Genomic DNA, 16,415 nt, shown 5'->3' with positions numbered 1-16,415 from the left:
AACAGCTTCCGTACTTTTTCTTAAATTAAAATAATGAGTCTCACTTGAAACGAGAATTTGTGACTAAAATAAACGAAGGCTCGAACAAATAACGTTGTTATAAAAAAAAAAGCAAGCGAAAAAAGATACGTACTACACGGGTAGGTTTAGCGCTGTCGGCAGAGCTTGAGCAGCAGCTTGAAAATTCCTGCGGTGTACTTTCCCCGAGCCCACTGTCCACGTTACTTCCTATCAATATTCTGTTGTTACGAGTATAATAATAGTCCTTCCTCATATTGCACTCGCTCCTATTACCGTCGTAGTACTTTGCCTCGACTTGACTCGGCCTGGTCGGCGGCAAATTATAACTCCCGTCACGACTATGCTGTATTATTCTTCTGTTTCTTTTGCCAACGGATCCGATCGTTCTGAAAGTGATTCCTTGACAGTCTTTCTCTGGGATATCACGGCAAATTTCAAGCACATCCCATGATCGGACACCATTACGACATCGATATGCATACGTTTATAGTATTATAATATATGTTTTAGTTTACCATACGTTCAAAACATGGTTAATACATACATAAACTACGAGCCATATTGCATTCCTTAGGCGATACACATATTTCTTTTTTATTCACATTACAAACACTAATTAAGTCAGTTTTCACGCAACAATTTCTCCGTTCGTCGAACAATTGTACATACACTAACATATTTAAAGGTCTACAAAATTAATTTACGAATAACATTACCGGCTACGTAAAGAGGGGGAGGATTCAGGAATTCGAGTGAACTGACACAACGAGGAGTCTCGGATCTCGATCGTTGACAATAATTATCTACCAGACTTCGATACGCTCCCATATGAACGATTAACACAATGCATTATGCTATACAAAAATACACGGAACATCACAAGGAAGAACACACACACGGACAAGTGCTACAATCTTCATTTTTAGAACGTACATCCATGGAGCAGCAATGGTCATCCATGGATTAGCGAGAAGCATCAGTAATAGGTGCCAGCCAGGAAATAAATAAACAGGTGCGACAAGCTGTTAATCTCATCGATTTATTAAGGGCCTGTCATGCTTTAAATAAATAATAAGGGCGCATGCTTATAGTAAATAATATACATGCTCCAAATAAATTAAGAAAAAAAAAAAAATTAAAAATTAAGAAACACCGCATGCAAAAGGGGAAAATTTCAAACAATGACTACGGATCCCGTCTCATCCTCCAGCTGCGGAGGATGACTGTGGATGTTGCAGGCCGTCTTGAGATCATCGTACCTAGGAAGGGACGACGACTCTGCGTCGTCCAATCGGGAATTGCTAGACTGTAAGGTACATTGCTGTACGGATGATTGCGATTGAACCACCGTATATGGTATCTCTCGTCGTTGCTGTTCGCTCATTCCGGATGTATCGACTAGCCCAAACTCCAAGTGTCTGCAAAATTAGCCATTGTTTCATTGGTATGCCTTATGCTATACGCTGTGTAAGGAAATTTATTACTTCTACGGAAACTGTTTTGCGTACACACACTACCGCTCAAGATATATCTTTTCCCCGGGTATCGAAGAGCAAAGATCAGGAAGACTTAGGAGTACAAATTTGGAGGAGATGAGCAAAACTTCAACACTGATACTTAATATATATCACAGATACACAGACACACAGAACAGTGATTCAGATATTTACACTTGAAATACATTATTGATAAGTTTTTTTAACAAATAGCTAGCAAGTATTTTTATTAATCAATAGTCTTTCAAAAATTAATTTATACGTGTCAAGAATACTCATGCGATATTTATGTGCGGTAATGTACGTACAGTTTTGTGCGAATTGCCTTGTGTATATTAATTAAATTACCCAGAATTGACCAGAACTGTCCAGAAGTGATTAGATTAGTATATGTTACCAAGTAACATATAAGTTTCCCGGTTTTTATGTACATTTGATACAATTGTTTAATTTGGAGAGGAAGAAATATAATACAAAGACTCGGTACGTTCTTTAAGCGTAAAATATTTACAATGATTTTAATGGAAAATTGTATATTCGTCTCTCCCGTGGTTCCAATCTGTATCGCTTCGAAATGGATTTGTCCAGGTAAACGAAAGGTTCACTTTCAGCCATATCGTTCTCATGCATTTAATATTATATTTAATAACTATATAATGTCACGTATAAACATGTCGAAATAATATTAAGAATTCTACAGGGAATAATAATACAGAAGTTTAAATTTATCATACTTACCCCTCCAAATCAAACAATCTTTCGGACGTTTTTATACTTGAACCGAACAAAGAGCATAAAAATACGAAAATACACGTCAGTTTTAACGAACATGTAAAGTACATTACTATTGTTACAATTTCATAGAGAAAACGTACTTCCTAAGCTCGTCCGGCAGCGGTTGCTTCTGGGAGGGGCTCCGGTGTCTACTCCTGTGCCTTCTTCTCGGTTCCGTATGGCTCACCTATTCAAATTTTCATCGTTTTAGCCGGACGTTACGAGCGTGCATCGCGTTACACTAGTCGCGCGTGAACAATTGTACGGGTCTAGAGAATTCGTTGAATGCGAAACGCTCGTTCAAACTTACGACAGCTCGTTGAACACCTTCACCCTTCCGCTTCTGCGCTTCCCTCCATTGCGGCTCGGAATCTACCAATTCGTGTCTGAAAAGATACCACGCGCGTATGAACACATAGCTGAACCTCGAAACGCGAGCCTGTATTCGAATCGTCCTGCTCGTGATTTCTCATTGAAAACGCGGTACGCATCGCCGTAAGAAGAATTTCGTTAGGCCGTGTCGTTGATATGGCCCCAGGCGCGTCGTCATTAAAATAATTATCACCTTTACGCGGTCTATGTACCCTACCGTGAGAGTATAACGAGCACGAGGGTTTCTTTTCCGTCCACACGGTCGACGAACCCGCCTAAGACGTTCTGGCAAGTTGTTTCGTTTTCACATTACCCTCTAAGGGGCCTTTATTACGTCGATTAATTACCAATTAGACCGGCACGCATGTCCCGGACGCTTAATTGTCTTGACGCACGGTAGCGAACGGAACAAGATCGAGTAAGCGGAAAAGCATCGCGCGAGTTGATCGCGATTTTTCTCTTCTGTTAATCAATTGTCATCAAGTCAAGTCGAGGGATCTTTGACACGGATGTATCAAAAGCTACAAGGGTATCGTAATTGCTGATAAGGTATACAAATTGGATGAATAACCGATAATTATTCTCCAAGTAGAATAAAAGAAATGACAAATAAAAAGACAGAATACCTGGACGAGCGAGAGCTTCTGTGCTTCTTGCGGTGCTTGCGATGACCCGACCTTGTATCCGAGCCCCTCGACAGCTCGGACTCGCAATCAGAATGGCGACTGTGTCTTCGATGACTATGACTATGACTCCTTCTGCGGTGACCACCGCGACTGTGACTGTCCCCTGAACTTTGGCTCTCTACGGAGCTGCTCCGCCGTTGGAGTCTGCTCAAGAGCTGAAAGGACCAATTGAACCACACTAAAGGCCTCAAATCTCCAGAACGGAACCCATTAAAGATCCCAAGAGATCTTGAAGAGAACCCATTAAACCAGTACCCATCAAATTGCTACCACAATTTTTCATCGACAAATGAAGTTCTACTTTAAGTAGACGTTAACGAAAGACGAAAGAGAAGTTCAGAAACAGAACGTACCGCTGGTGCGGTTCCCGCGGAGCGGACGGACCGAGGACTAGACGAGGTATAGAGGCCTCGAGGTTGACTCTGCGTCCATGGCGCACTCCTGGTGCTCCTTGGACTCGAGTTGTTCACTTGTCTCGCGCTTTGCGTATTGCACAGAACATTGCCGCCGGCTGGGTTGCCAGTTGAATTCGAGTTAACCGTCGCGGGCGTTTCCACGAACGGGCCGACCATTTCCTGGCCCTCCACCACGCGCCGTTGCGCCCGGCGGCTGGGCGTCCTCTGGAAGATCGGCGGCGGGTTCCGTCTGATCACCGTGTGCTTCTCAGACCCGGACGGAGGGCTGTACGAGCGGAAACGGGAGTACGGGCTCAAAGGTGGCGGGCCTGTGGCCATCAACCGGAAGAACGCTTGGTGCTCGAGGCAACACTTCCATAGATGTCTGCAGGCGCCCTTTGACGGCGTCTCGAACCCGTGCGTTCGCTCCTCGGAGTTCTTCTCGCTCACTCTCAGCATGAAGTATCTACCCTGGAAAAAGGTGGAACGGTTTTTGTGTAACTTAACAATGCCTTTGTGTTGTGGTCCGCGCGTCGTGAAAATAGGAATGCGATATCTTCTTAGAACTGAGGAAGAAATAGTCCTCGAGGTTGAGAATGTCTTCGATCATTTTTAAGAAAGCAGAAGTATCTCATTTTTCTTTCAACTAATTTTCACGTTATACCCCATAAGCGTATTCCTACTTTTCAAAGTATAATTTGTGACACGCCCGACGAGTATACGATTGCAAATTGAAGGATCGTCCACGCGTTTACTTTACACCACGATTTGAATAAAAGTTCCTTTCAGTATGTTCTAAATTAGCATTATTCACAGATGTTACAGTAGAGCAAACAGAGCACACTTGCGTCATTCAAATCCCTACTGTACCATTGACGGAGTGTTTGACAGGATGAAGCAAGCGGATACACGTCTCTTGTTTGCTCAGGGTGAATGAAATTTCGAAAAATTATCAGCCACGCTCGCCTACCTTATAATAGATCTTGTTAATTCGAGGCCAGTAGTAATTCCCCACTTTGGTCTTGTTGCGCAACAGAATTATCCCGCTCGGAGTCAGACCCAGAAAGTATTCCACGCTATCCTCTCCCTGCAAGAACAAGATCACAGGGTTTCCAAAGATTATCGTGTCTTATTGCGACATCGACCGGCTTTGTTCATACGGGACGCGAGTACGTACCAACACGGGATGCAAATCGACCCCGTACATTTCCAGCCACTTCACCTTGTCCAGATAATTCAGCTCCGCGGCGGAGGGTAATTGTCCTCTGAAAAACGAGGCCATTGTTACACGGGATCGCCGTCGTCGTTAGTTATGCGTATTATGAAACTCGCGTTTAACGCGGCGATTGGGGTAAACGCAATGCCTGTTGCATCTCTCTCTCTCGAGGAAATTTGCAAATTTGTAAAATTTTTATTCACGAAATGACTCGTCAAGCTAATTAAATTCTGTTTGATAAATTATTCAGCGATTTCAATGGTCGATTTTTAGAAAATTCTAGAAAGTGAAAGAATTTTTCATTTCTTTTGAATGTAATTTAAACGTAATTGTAACATGTTGATTAATCATTCCGTTTGTGTAGGTATTTATGGAGCAATATTGATATTATCGTATACGTACACGAGGGTTTTATGAAGCTCCACTATACGGTTCTCCAGCTCGGTGGTCTGATTCGCTAGAAATCGAAATTCGGTAACGTAGCCCACTGAGTGCCGTCTTGGATCGTAATCACCCAGTTCCGCTGAAACAATTCGGATAAATCTTCGATTAAATTCCAGCAATAGAAAATATATTAATTACTAGGTCCTTTTATTTTAAGTTGATCTATAAAAATGAAAGACAAGTAAACATTGCATGGAAAATATAACGAATAAAATTGTACGTGGACACGTCAGGTTTATCTATATCAGAAAATTGTATGTAACTGAACGAGACAAATTTATAACCCATCCGTAACCATATTGCATATGTATCAGGTCAGAAATATTTAATACCTGCTTCCTCCTTGCGTAATATCGTACACCGTCTTCGTACGAAGACACGGGTGCATTAAAAGCACAAGATGCAAGGCATTAAGCAAATCGTCCGGTAACACGCATTCCGTCAGCCGGATGCTCACACGCATTATCCACGCTAGGGAAAAAACCACGATAGCACTCTCATCCTGCAATCTACGTATGCACAACTCCTGCCGCTCCTTTTTTCGCCCCCTTCTCCTTCCTCTTTTTCCTCTCTCGGGCACCCTCATTTTATTATTCGTTTTAAACGCGTGCAACTGCTACGAATTTATGTGCGTGCGCGGTTAAATAAGTGGCGCGACTAGTAAAAGCCCGGCATTTCCTCAGGAAATTCCATTTCTTTTAATGTCGCCAAGCATTCGTAAAATACCGATCGGCGTTATAATATTTGCGCGCAACGTGTTTGAAAAATGTCTACGCGTTAATGTATCCCAGAATGAAGGAAGAACGAAATGATATAACTGTAATTTACGATCAATTTTTATTTGGAGTTTACAAGAAGTTATTATTTTATCGAAAAGAGGAAAATCATTATTCTAATCGTTCAAATAAAACGAATTTTCTATTCGTTGTCAAATACAAAAATTGCATAGGCAAATATAAAATTTATGAACTACAACTAATAGCGCGTTAAATAAAAATATTACTTGCAATGTGTATTAAACTTTCGCAATTTTAAAACAAAATTTAAAACATCCCTGGAAAAAAGCAATGTGAGTGGTCAGTCACTCTCCACGGCGGTTCGCAAACCCACCCCCTTAGTAAAACGCAAAAGAAAATAAACCAACGCTGACCAGCGCCTACCATTTACCCAAAAGCCGAAATTCGAAACCGTCTAGACAGATCGTGTAAACTATAATAATTTCCATCGTGGATTCCGGAACCGTTCGAATTTCGCTTGGCTCGCCGTGTCGCACCCCCTCGAGACCTGTCGCCGTCAATTTCCATAGGGCGCGGCGTAGAAATGCCCTCCAGAAATCATCCTAGTCGCTTAATTGAATCACTGACTTTGATGAATATCGGCTGCGACCGGTGCGAGGGGTACTTTATTTTCTCCACTCTTTATTCGCTCCCCTCACGTCCTCCACGTCTTGTCATCCCTCTCTTTTTCGTTCGTTCACTTGCACTCACTTCGTCCCTTTCCTTGACACGCTCATTCTCTCTCTCTCTCTCTCTTTCTTTCTTAGACTCGCTCATTTGCTCGTTCATACTCAATCTCAGCGTCTCTTTTCCCTCGCCAGTTACGCGGAGGCCAGGATCCCTGCGCCTTGTCTTCAGCTTCTTGCGCGCCCGTTCGGTCGTGTAATCGCGAGACCGCCGGTCGTGGATCGCGAAACGATCGAGATCGAGACCGCGAGACGCGTTATCGAGCTCGCTACGGGACTTTCGCCTAAACGAAGACGAAATCCGATCGACAGGGGCCACGGTGTACGGGTTGCGCGTGGTGTACGCGTCGAGGATGACCGTCCATGCGAGAGGCTATGGGGGAAGAACTGTCCCGCGCGCGGATCGAGGAAGAAGGGACGAGCGGAGCGGAGGAATGCGACTACTCGATCGATTGGAGCAGGAATCAGTCGTGGCTCGTAATTAGAACCTTTGGACTCCTCTGCCTTTGCGTTTAACGAGGTGACGACTCGATCGTTGATCGATGGAAATTGCCGAACACGTGCGTTTAACGAGTCGATGGATCCTGTTTAGATTGGAGTTCCTCGTGGATGTTGTTCACGTGTGTGGATTCTATTCGTTCGTTTTAGAAGATGAATTTTTAATGAACGAGTGTGAAGGAAAGGGTAATTTTTACTATGTCTGTCCTTGTCGAAAGGACACGGACCTTTTGTCACTGACCTATCTCAATCGTTACTCACGTGGGCTGATCAGTACCAGACAGCTACCAGACGGATTTTTACTATTACTATTAGTGCGTACGCATATCCTGGAAAAAATGTGGGTCAAGTTCATTCATATATACCCCCGCCATCTTGCGCGTCGTTATGAATGGGAAAACTTTGAACCCTTATACTTCAGCAACGGATTGAGATATCGAGATGAAACAAAAATTGACTTTAATGACATCACTTTCTCTATCTATCCGAGCGGTTTTGAGGACCAAGATTCGTCGTTTTCTCTTCGAAGCTGTTTTACTATACAGTTGGATATAAATACACAGTACGGAAGAGAAACATTCGCATTCTTTTCATATTTTCTTGTTGCACTACGAGTAGCACTACCTTTGTAACGGGACGCGAGTTATTTACGTCCATATTCACAATGTTTGCAGGTGCAGGAAGTTTCGTTTTCTTACGAAGCTGTATAGTTGGGTATAAATACACTTTACGTGGATATTGATGGAATTTCGAGTGATTTTAAAGAAATGTTATATTATCTTAGTACGACGGATAATCGATAATAATTTTCATATTAATTTCTTTCGAAGAAAACGAATAATCTCTCTAAAAAAGATACGTGTGTGTGACACAATCTTCTTCAAATTATATCTCTCGTAGTTTTGTTCGTCTTTGACGTCTGCTGGAATTCAATGATGAACGGAGCTCTTTATACTCTCCCTTTTCGTATAGTTAATCGATAAAATTCCTTCTATCGACACAATTATCTGAATAGCATTCTCCGTTTATTAATCGAGAGAAGATTAAATACTGACAAATACTACAAGCGTTCCTCTCAGTCTTTTTGGTTCCCCCTATTTACATCTTTCCATTAAATGCATGATTTCATTTGTGGTATGCTACCTGCAAATTATCTTTCTTCTCTTTTCACCGTTTCTTACTTTCACATACACATTTATACGAAATGATTACATATTTCATATATTTTCTCTCTGACATTGTATCTATCAGTTCCACACCCTTCTTACATTTCATACAGAAAAGAGTCTACAATGTCAAACAATTAATTAATTCGATTTATCTCAAATAAAAGAATGATTAACGTATCAAATGGAATTAACGCCTAATTTCCAATGCCTAATTAGAAACGATCCGGACATAAAAAGGAATCACTGAAATCGTAATTCCATTCAATCCTCGCGGAGTAGTCATCTTGCTGAAAGCGCGCGCAATTAAGAGACAACGAGGGCCAACAACAACAGTCTAAACGTACGAGACAATTAAGTTTCCAGATACGATTCCATTGTTCGCGCTTCAACGAGCCATTCCCAACCGTTCCCTTCGAACGGAACCAGCCCAACGAACAGCTACAAAGGGGTGGACGGAATCGAATTAATTTACAAAACGAAACGACGGCCTAAAAATGGTTCCATCGGAGCGGACGGACTCGCGACGAGCAAAAGGATAAAGGCAACGAAATAATAGCGTTTCGTGGCGATTCGACGGACGCTGGAAGGTGTCCCTCGTCACCGCTGTAATGGCGTTGCCAGCTTAAAAAAGGACCCCTGGCAATCTTGTTTGAAATCCACGAGAAAGTTGGACAACGTCGTTGGCTGGTCCTATCTCTCGTCGAGGAAACGGGACCAGTCCGCTTATTTCCCGAGTATAACTTCAATATTTGCGGAAGCTCAGAAGCAAAGGGGTTGTTCGTGCGATTCGTCGTCGCTCGAAAGAAAACCGCGTTACACCGAAGAGGGACGCGGTTTAAGGGGGACGTTGCGAGGGTAGATAAAAATCGTGCGCCCGCGCGAGTGACTATACTGGTTGCCGAGTTGATTAATATTCGTCGTTAAAATGTCCACCACGCGGAATTACTTCCCGGCGTTGAACAGTCGCGTAATTGCGTATGCCACGTAACGATGAACTTTCGTTCGTTTTTTTTTCTTTTTCATTTTCTCGCGTTTTCTTTTCTTTTATTTGCAAACAGTTTTCTTAATTGCTGGACCGCACGAGGCAACGGACAAGGAAAATTTTCACGAGGATGGTGGCATTTTCTGTGGGATAGTTTGCTGTTGGTTAAATAAACGAGCGGTTGATTGTTGATATGAAGAAATGGGTTCTCTAATGGAACGATCGATGGTTCAAATCTTAATGATTTTATGCAGTTGATGGAGATTATTTTATTATAATTATTATATAATTATTGTTGATTTCCTTAAATGTGTTTTGAGGTTCCTTTTAAATTCTTCGACGAAAAGAAGAAACGAGAAATAATTGTATCGAATGATGCATATTGATTACAAATCATAAGAAAGTAATTAGAATATAATAAGTCTTCGTTGTATGAATTAATTAATGTAATCGTAATAGATATCTCTGTTACTTTGGTCTACAAATGTTCCAATCTATCTTCGTTCAGAGAAGAGAAGATTTTTAAGCATAGTCGAGCCAAATGACCCAAGTTATGAAAATATAGAAACATAAATTTTTAAATAATTTGAGAATATAACAGTCAGTGGAATCGATAGATAAGGTACATGTTCTGATAACGATTAAGATTTTAAAATACGATTTGCGCCATGTATACTGTACAACTCCAGTCTGGACTCTAAGTTCTTCAATTCCTCTTAGCTGTTTGAAACTCATGCTGTTTGTTGTTTAGTATTTACTCCTAGTTTACTGTTCTTTGCTCTTCCTGTTTACTCTTTGTTCTTCACCAGTTGACCGTCTGTCTCTGGTTAATTGAAGTATCTCTTGATTGTGTTTCATTTTTGGAACCAAGTCAGTCATATCACGTGTTCATCGCGAAATCAATATGTATTCTACAATAGTAAGTATGTATTTCTTCTACGTAATTGTTGTATTTAATATCCTTCATTAAGAGACGTTCATTAATGTGTAGTATTATTACAGAGAAGTTAATTCACTATACTTGTAAAATACATATTTTTATATTTTTAATAAATTTATTTCCGTTTCTTTTTAATAAAAATTCAGAATAAAATTTTAAGCATCTATCGAACGAATAATTGCGAGCAGTAATATTCGCATATCGCTTGAAAGGTTAAGTGTTTGATTAAAATTAATTTAACAATAATCGTGTTAGTAACGCAAAAGTGAAGCAGCATTATGAAATGAAAATCCTTTCAAGTAATACAAGCTGGAAAATACAATAAAAAAAGAGCAGAAACTCGTACGTATCCGAATCCATTTTCATTCAACAAATACTACCATCGTTGGAATGCTTCGATTAAAATTTTAAAACACTCTCCGTGCGCCACTGCATCAATTTCCATTCGCCATTTCACGGTTCAGGCATCGGTCAATTATAGCCGGAAGTACGGAAATGCTTCCATTAATGAATAATGAAATGAAAGTTAATATTGCCATTAACAAGCTACAAGTGCTTGGAATATTTTTATTTTCATAGAACATGTAAATTTCTGTGTACTCAAGTGTTCCATTGCAATCCTGAAAATTTATGCTAATTATATGATAATTATGTAACGAATTTCCAAAGCTACGTTAATCTAAAGACACCTATAAAATTGGTTGCCATCAAATAAACAAGATAACAATAATATGGCATTCAAAGTAGAAGATAATACACCTCGCATAATCGAATAGAAACAAAATTTCTTTCTGGCACGCAAACTACAATCGCGAAATTGATAACGAGTCTGAGATTAATTAAAATAACTTAACGCTAGAATCAAAACTCAGATAAAGTTATAGATACAAAAGAAAAACTGTTAACGATTAGGGAGCGTCGAACATAAAAATAGAAGAGCTGAAACGTAATTACATAGAAGCGCGAGATCTCGCGAAAGAGCAACTTAACCCACTGTTCCATTTCAGCGCAGAAATCACGTAGCACGACGAAGATTTCTGGTTCGACGGCGTCGAAGGGGAACATCCCACGGTCGCGCTTTGGAAGGCGCGAAAGAAAGGCCGCGCGGCGGCGGGAAAGTCGAACACGTAAAACTCTGTCGCCGTGGATGTCGCAATCCATCGTCGAGAGGCGGTGATCTCATCCGCGGCAGACCGCACGCGCATTCAGAGAAGTTTATCTCCATTTCGCGAGGCAAAACGCGTGCCGTGTCCCTTTTCTCCATTGCCCTCGCGCGTCTCCACGCTCGTCGACCGTGGTCCCGTCGTCCACGAACTAGGAAGGGACTGAGAGCAGGAAGAAAGGGCATTCATTTCGACTCTTTTGACGGCGATGAGACGCAAACACGACACCGTATCTGTCCCTCTCGTTTTTTCCACCGCTTTCCACCCTTTCTCCATTTCCATGACTTTGAATCGCGGCAGCAGATAACGAACGCGTGCTCCGCGGCCTTTGCTCCGCCGTTCGCGCCCTCGCGTTTACCGGAAACGCCAGCCTCCGTTTCGATCTCTTTTTCTTCAGTTTGCGAACGTAACCGTTGCGATACAATGGTTCTTCGATAAGGAATTTGTATCTTGGACCGGTTTGCCTTTGAAATTCGAATATTTGGGAAACATACTGGGAATGTTAGCACGGAGGAGCACATTTTAAATGATATATGGGCATAGAGGTGTGTATATTAATTGAAATCTTTGGTTTACTATTTTTTACATCGTTAAACTGTATGATTAGGAGTTTTGAAAGAGTATATTATTTTGAAGCGAAGTGCTTCAGTTTTGCTATAGATTGAAAGAGGAGAGAAGGAAGGAAAAGAGAGGGAAGAACGTTTCGTCCTGCCTTAGACGCTAGGATGTTAAGGGCAGATCAGAAGTTATATATATTGGAACGGATAGATAAATAGATAGATAGATAATTGTGTACTATCGAGAAACTGTAAGTGGTGCTGTTCCTCTAGTGGCGAGTGTCTAGTGGGAGGCCGCCACAATTTTTGTGTGTTAAAAGATAGTAAATTATCAATTTTGTATTATATATTATTTGGATACGTTAAATTATTTAATGTACTGTGACTGTAAATAGTATTTGACTCGTTATTGTAGTGAAGAACGAAAGCATTCAATTTGTATCCCAACGTTGCAAATTTTTTGCATAATAATATCTTTGTCAGTTATTTTATGCACATACTAAGATATTCTATACAGACGGAAACTTAACAACTTAAGAATGCGAGCAAGTAGAAGAAATCAAATCCCATCTCGGCGATTGGATACTTTCTCGATTCCATCGGTGTCCAGACGAAACTATTTCGAAATAGAAATAACTGTCCGCCTAAAGGGAGAAAAGTTGGAAGCGCTTTGCGAAAGTTTCACGCGTTACGGCGTTACACGTGGACGTCTCTTTTCGCCGGTGAAATTGAAATCACATGACGTTCCGCAAAGGTTTGGCGAATCTTTCTAAATCGCTTTCTTCAGCCCGTGCTTCCATCGGGTACTTTATCTGTACCCAACGAATAAGGAATTCCAGGGATTCTTTTAAACAGAAGAATTTCCTTTCACCTTTCTTCAGACATCTTTTACTATCTGGTGTTCTTCTATTAAAGTTTGAATTATTTCATTCATTCAATGACTTATTTTTAATTCTAAGATATATTAAAGAATTCAGTAAAAAAGATTATGAGAAAAATTATTATTCATTTTTTCAAATCATTATTGATTATGAAATTAATAGAGAAAGAGTAACTGATATTTATGCCAAAATATGAATATGGAAATGAAAGAGCAACAAGCTGAATTCTTCTGGGCGCGAAACCGTTAGAAATCAAGGTAAAAGTAATCAGTTTCAAATTCAACGACGCCAAGAGATAGAACATCGTTGCCTGCGAGAGAGATTTACATATTTCTCTCTAAAGAGTTCACAATTAAGCCGCCACTTGTGGCACGTTCGCGACTAACACGGGAGGAAGGGGACGAGAATGCGATGATTTTTCGCTTCACGTTTTCACCACCGTTAAGAGCACCCTCGTGCAACCTCTCGACTCTTGCTTATAAAATAAAAATGCAGATACCCTCTCTCGTACTTCGCTCTCCAATAGTCTCCTACTTGGAATCGCGTTAAAGAGTAAAGAAATATTTTCATCCACGGATGTATTTTCTCCTTTCGACTCTCACGAGTTACGATGTCGTATAAAATTAAAAACGTACGATTTTGTTATTCCATACTGAAAAGATTCGTCAAATAAAAATGTATTGCAGCAGTTAAAGAATCTTTTTTTACCATGTACAAATAAATTCTCTTAATATTTTCTATTCCCTTCAATTTAATTCGACAATGTTACTCACAGTTTTCAATCCTTAATCCTCAAAATACATACAAAATTATATCCAGATTACCAATTAAAATAAAATATAATATATACAGTGCGAAGTGCTAGAAATGAAAGAATAAACGTTTGAATTGAATGAGGTGTGAACACTTATAATCTAAAATAAGTGACTAATATGTGAGAATATTCCAAACTACGTGCATTAGAGCCTGGAAAAACAAGGAAATGCATGACAATCCGGAAGAAAGAATTCAGAATATTCAATGAACGAATGTACAAAAGAATGTGCATGCAGAGCGTGCGTTTAGTTTAAGAAGAGCGACGAAAAGTATGCTTTCTTCAATTATAAATAAATTCAACTTTCCTATTCCCACAATGATACAAATCCTTTACCTTCTTCTTTTAAAACATTCCACGAGCGCAATTTTAATTTCACCATCGATGCACCAACAAACCTCGATCGAAGCGACGAGAATAGATAGATGTTTGTCACGCGAAGGGAACGTCTTCCAGAAATACAGAGGAACCACGGGTGGCGGGTTCTCCGCCAGCGACGCGACGAAGGATTTCGCTTGGCGAACACGGGGCGAGGATCGTTCACCGGGAAGGCGACGAAAAAGGAACGACCGCGGTGTGTAATTTCGCCGTGGCGCGGCTTTGTGCCGCGTGGGTGCATAATGTAGCATCCACACCATGCAATTTTGTTTAGACTCTCCGGGAAATAAGCGTACGTACCCAAGTGTTAGGCGTTACCCCGTGAAATTCCCCCCGTTCTGACGCCATCACCCCGGTTCGACCTGTCCTCGCCGTTCCGCCGCGACTACGACGTGTTATCGCGATAAAAATTGTGCGAGCACCGCACCCTTCCCACTTGTGTTTTGTCTACATCGAGGCGACCGCAGGGACCGCTGATTCCAGCCACGTAAAACCTTATCGGGCGAGTCCGCCTTGACGTGGTAACGTGGCAAAAAATGATGCGAGTAACGAGGATGGTGCAACGACCCTTAATTTCGAGGCGTACTAGGTTGGGCTCGATAAAGGGTGCTTAGAGTTAGTTCAAACTCCTTTTCTGTGGCACGAGACGATCTTTTTGTGGGGCGTTCTACATATATTTCGCGTTTGCGTTTTATATTGTATTTCTTTAAATTTTGATCGATTCTAATTGGTAAGTTTGCTGTAGATGTTGGATGGATTTGTATCGTCAAAGCGAGATGAACAACGCAAACGCAAATAAATGATTAAAGGTGTAATTTTGTATAATTTTTATGGGACGAATGGGTATAAATTTTTGAAAGGGTAGTATATAAAATATTCTGACGAAATGTAATAAATAAATTCATCAATAGAACGGGAAATGTTAACAGAGGAATACGATCGCGATTGTTCCGCGTTTCCTGTATGAAATTAACTTACACGCGAAATTATCCGTGTTAGCCGAATCACCATAGCGCGAGATAATTGAACAGAGTAACGAGCAAGTGATTACACGGCAATATCAATTCTGAACAAATATCACTGAAAATTAGTTCCAATCGAAGGCACGAGGGAGGTAATTTTAATCAAACTCGCTTTCATATAAAGCTGTCAATATCGATTAACAGTAATTAACAGCTATTACCGTAATAGCATCATACTGGCAGAAAAGTAATTACTTGTTCGCAAATATTATGTCGATACGGATTACGCAGACCAACATTTCACGAAGCTAACCATAATTGAAACATCCGTTGAAAAATTCTGGAAAACCCGAGGGCACGAACTACCCCGTCTTAAATCGTTTAAAATAATAATAATAATAATAAACTGTTACCCGATAGGTATACAAAAATCGTTCGTCCCTTTTTATTACAACCGTCAAACTACTTATTACGCCCCCCTCCGCCCCTCCACATCCCCATTTAAACAGGATCACCTTGGACGTAATCTTCTAAGCGTAAAGTCGCGCTTAATTTAGAACTAACCATTAACTACTGTGCATCCTAAATTTATACGATCGTGAAATCCACGAAACCTGTATCCGCTCAGTCCGCGTCGATAATCATCAACTGTTTATCATCGACAATTACGTGGAAACCAGTCGAGCGAGATCGAGAATAACGTTTCTCGAGCGTTAGACAAGCGTCCACCGTGGTTTTCCCATAGCGCAGCGTACGTCGTCGAGAAAACCACGGCCGTGCCCGCTTCTTTTGCATGCGAGCGTTCAAGGACAGCTGTTGGGCGAGACGCGGTGGCAAGAATGGTACCGGAAGAGCGATGCGAGCCGGAGAACCGGCCGTTGCCAGCGAAACAAAAGGAGTTACGGCTAATTTTCAGAATTATAGCGGCATCTCTAATGAGGGACGAGCGGCTCGGAGGGCATTCGAGGCTCGCGTTGGTAATTGTCCTCCCGAGATTACTCGCTTAAGCGATTTTCCTTAACGCCTGCCAGGTGGAACAACGCTCGCACGTTTTTCGCGGTGAAACACAGTCGTTCCCGCGAATTCTGCGCCCTTAATTGGACGTGATTCTCGGTTTCAATTAGACGCCTTGCAATTACAGGAGTGCGCTCGTCGGCGATTAGAATTGAATTATTTTCGAGGTTACTTTTTTCGTGGGTCTCTTT

General features: G+C 41.2%; 1 protein-coding gene across 4 annotated transcripts in view; it reads right to left on the bottom strand.

Annotated features, from left to right (window-relative positions):
- LOC143422882 (band 4.1-like protein 4) overlaps positions 1 to 16,415 on the bottom strand; it is an 82,251-nt gene that overhangs the window by 950 nt on the left and 64,886 nt on the right. For 3 of the 4 annotated variants that reach the window (XM_076893848.1, XM_076893852.1, XM_076893850.1), the window contains exons 6-15: positions 5,363 to 5,483; positions 4,922 to 5,009; positions 4,715 to 4,831; positions 3,703 to 4,215; positions 3,290 to 3,504; positions 2,602 to 2,677; positions 2,393 to 2,478; positions 2,256 to 2,291; positions 1,281 to 1,439; positions 134 to 407 (exon numbers count right to left, since the gene is read on the bottom strand). In XM_076893848.1, coding sequence (XP_076749963.1) covers positions 134 to 407; positions 1,281 to 1,439; positions 2,256 to 2,291; positions 2,393 to 2,478; positions 2,602 to 2,677; positions 3,290 to 3,504; positions 3,703 to 4,215; positions 4,715 to 4,831; positions 4,922 to 5,009; positions 5,363 to 5,483 — 1,685 coding nt within the window. The remainder of the gene's footprint in view (positions 1 to 133; positions 408 to 1,280; positions 1,440 to 2,255; positions 2,292 to 2,392; positions 2,479 to 2,601; positions 2,678 to 3,289; positions 3,505 to 3,702; positions 4,216 to 4,714; positions 4,832 to 4,921; positions 5,010 to 5,362; positions 5,484 to 16,415) is intronic. The other variant, XM_076893851.1, reaches the window with a different exon arrangement.

Source organism: Xylocopa sonorina, chromosome 4 (assembly GCF_050948175.1).
Source record: "Xylocopa sonorina isolate GNS202 chromosome 4, iyXylSono1_principal, whole genome shotgun sequence".
NCBI lineage: Eukaryota > Metazoa > Arthropoda > Insecta > Hymenoptera > Apidae > Xylocopa > Xylocopa sonorina.
Note: the sequence above shows the minus strand (reverse complement) of the source record. Positions and strands in the feature narration are given on the sequence as shown.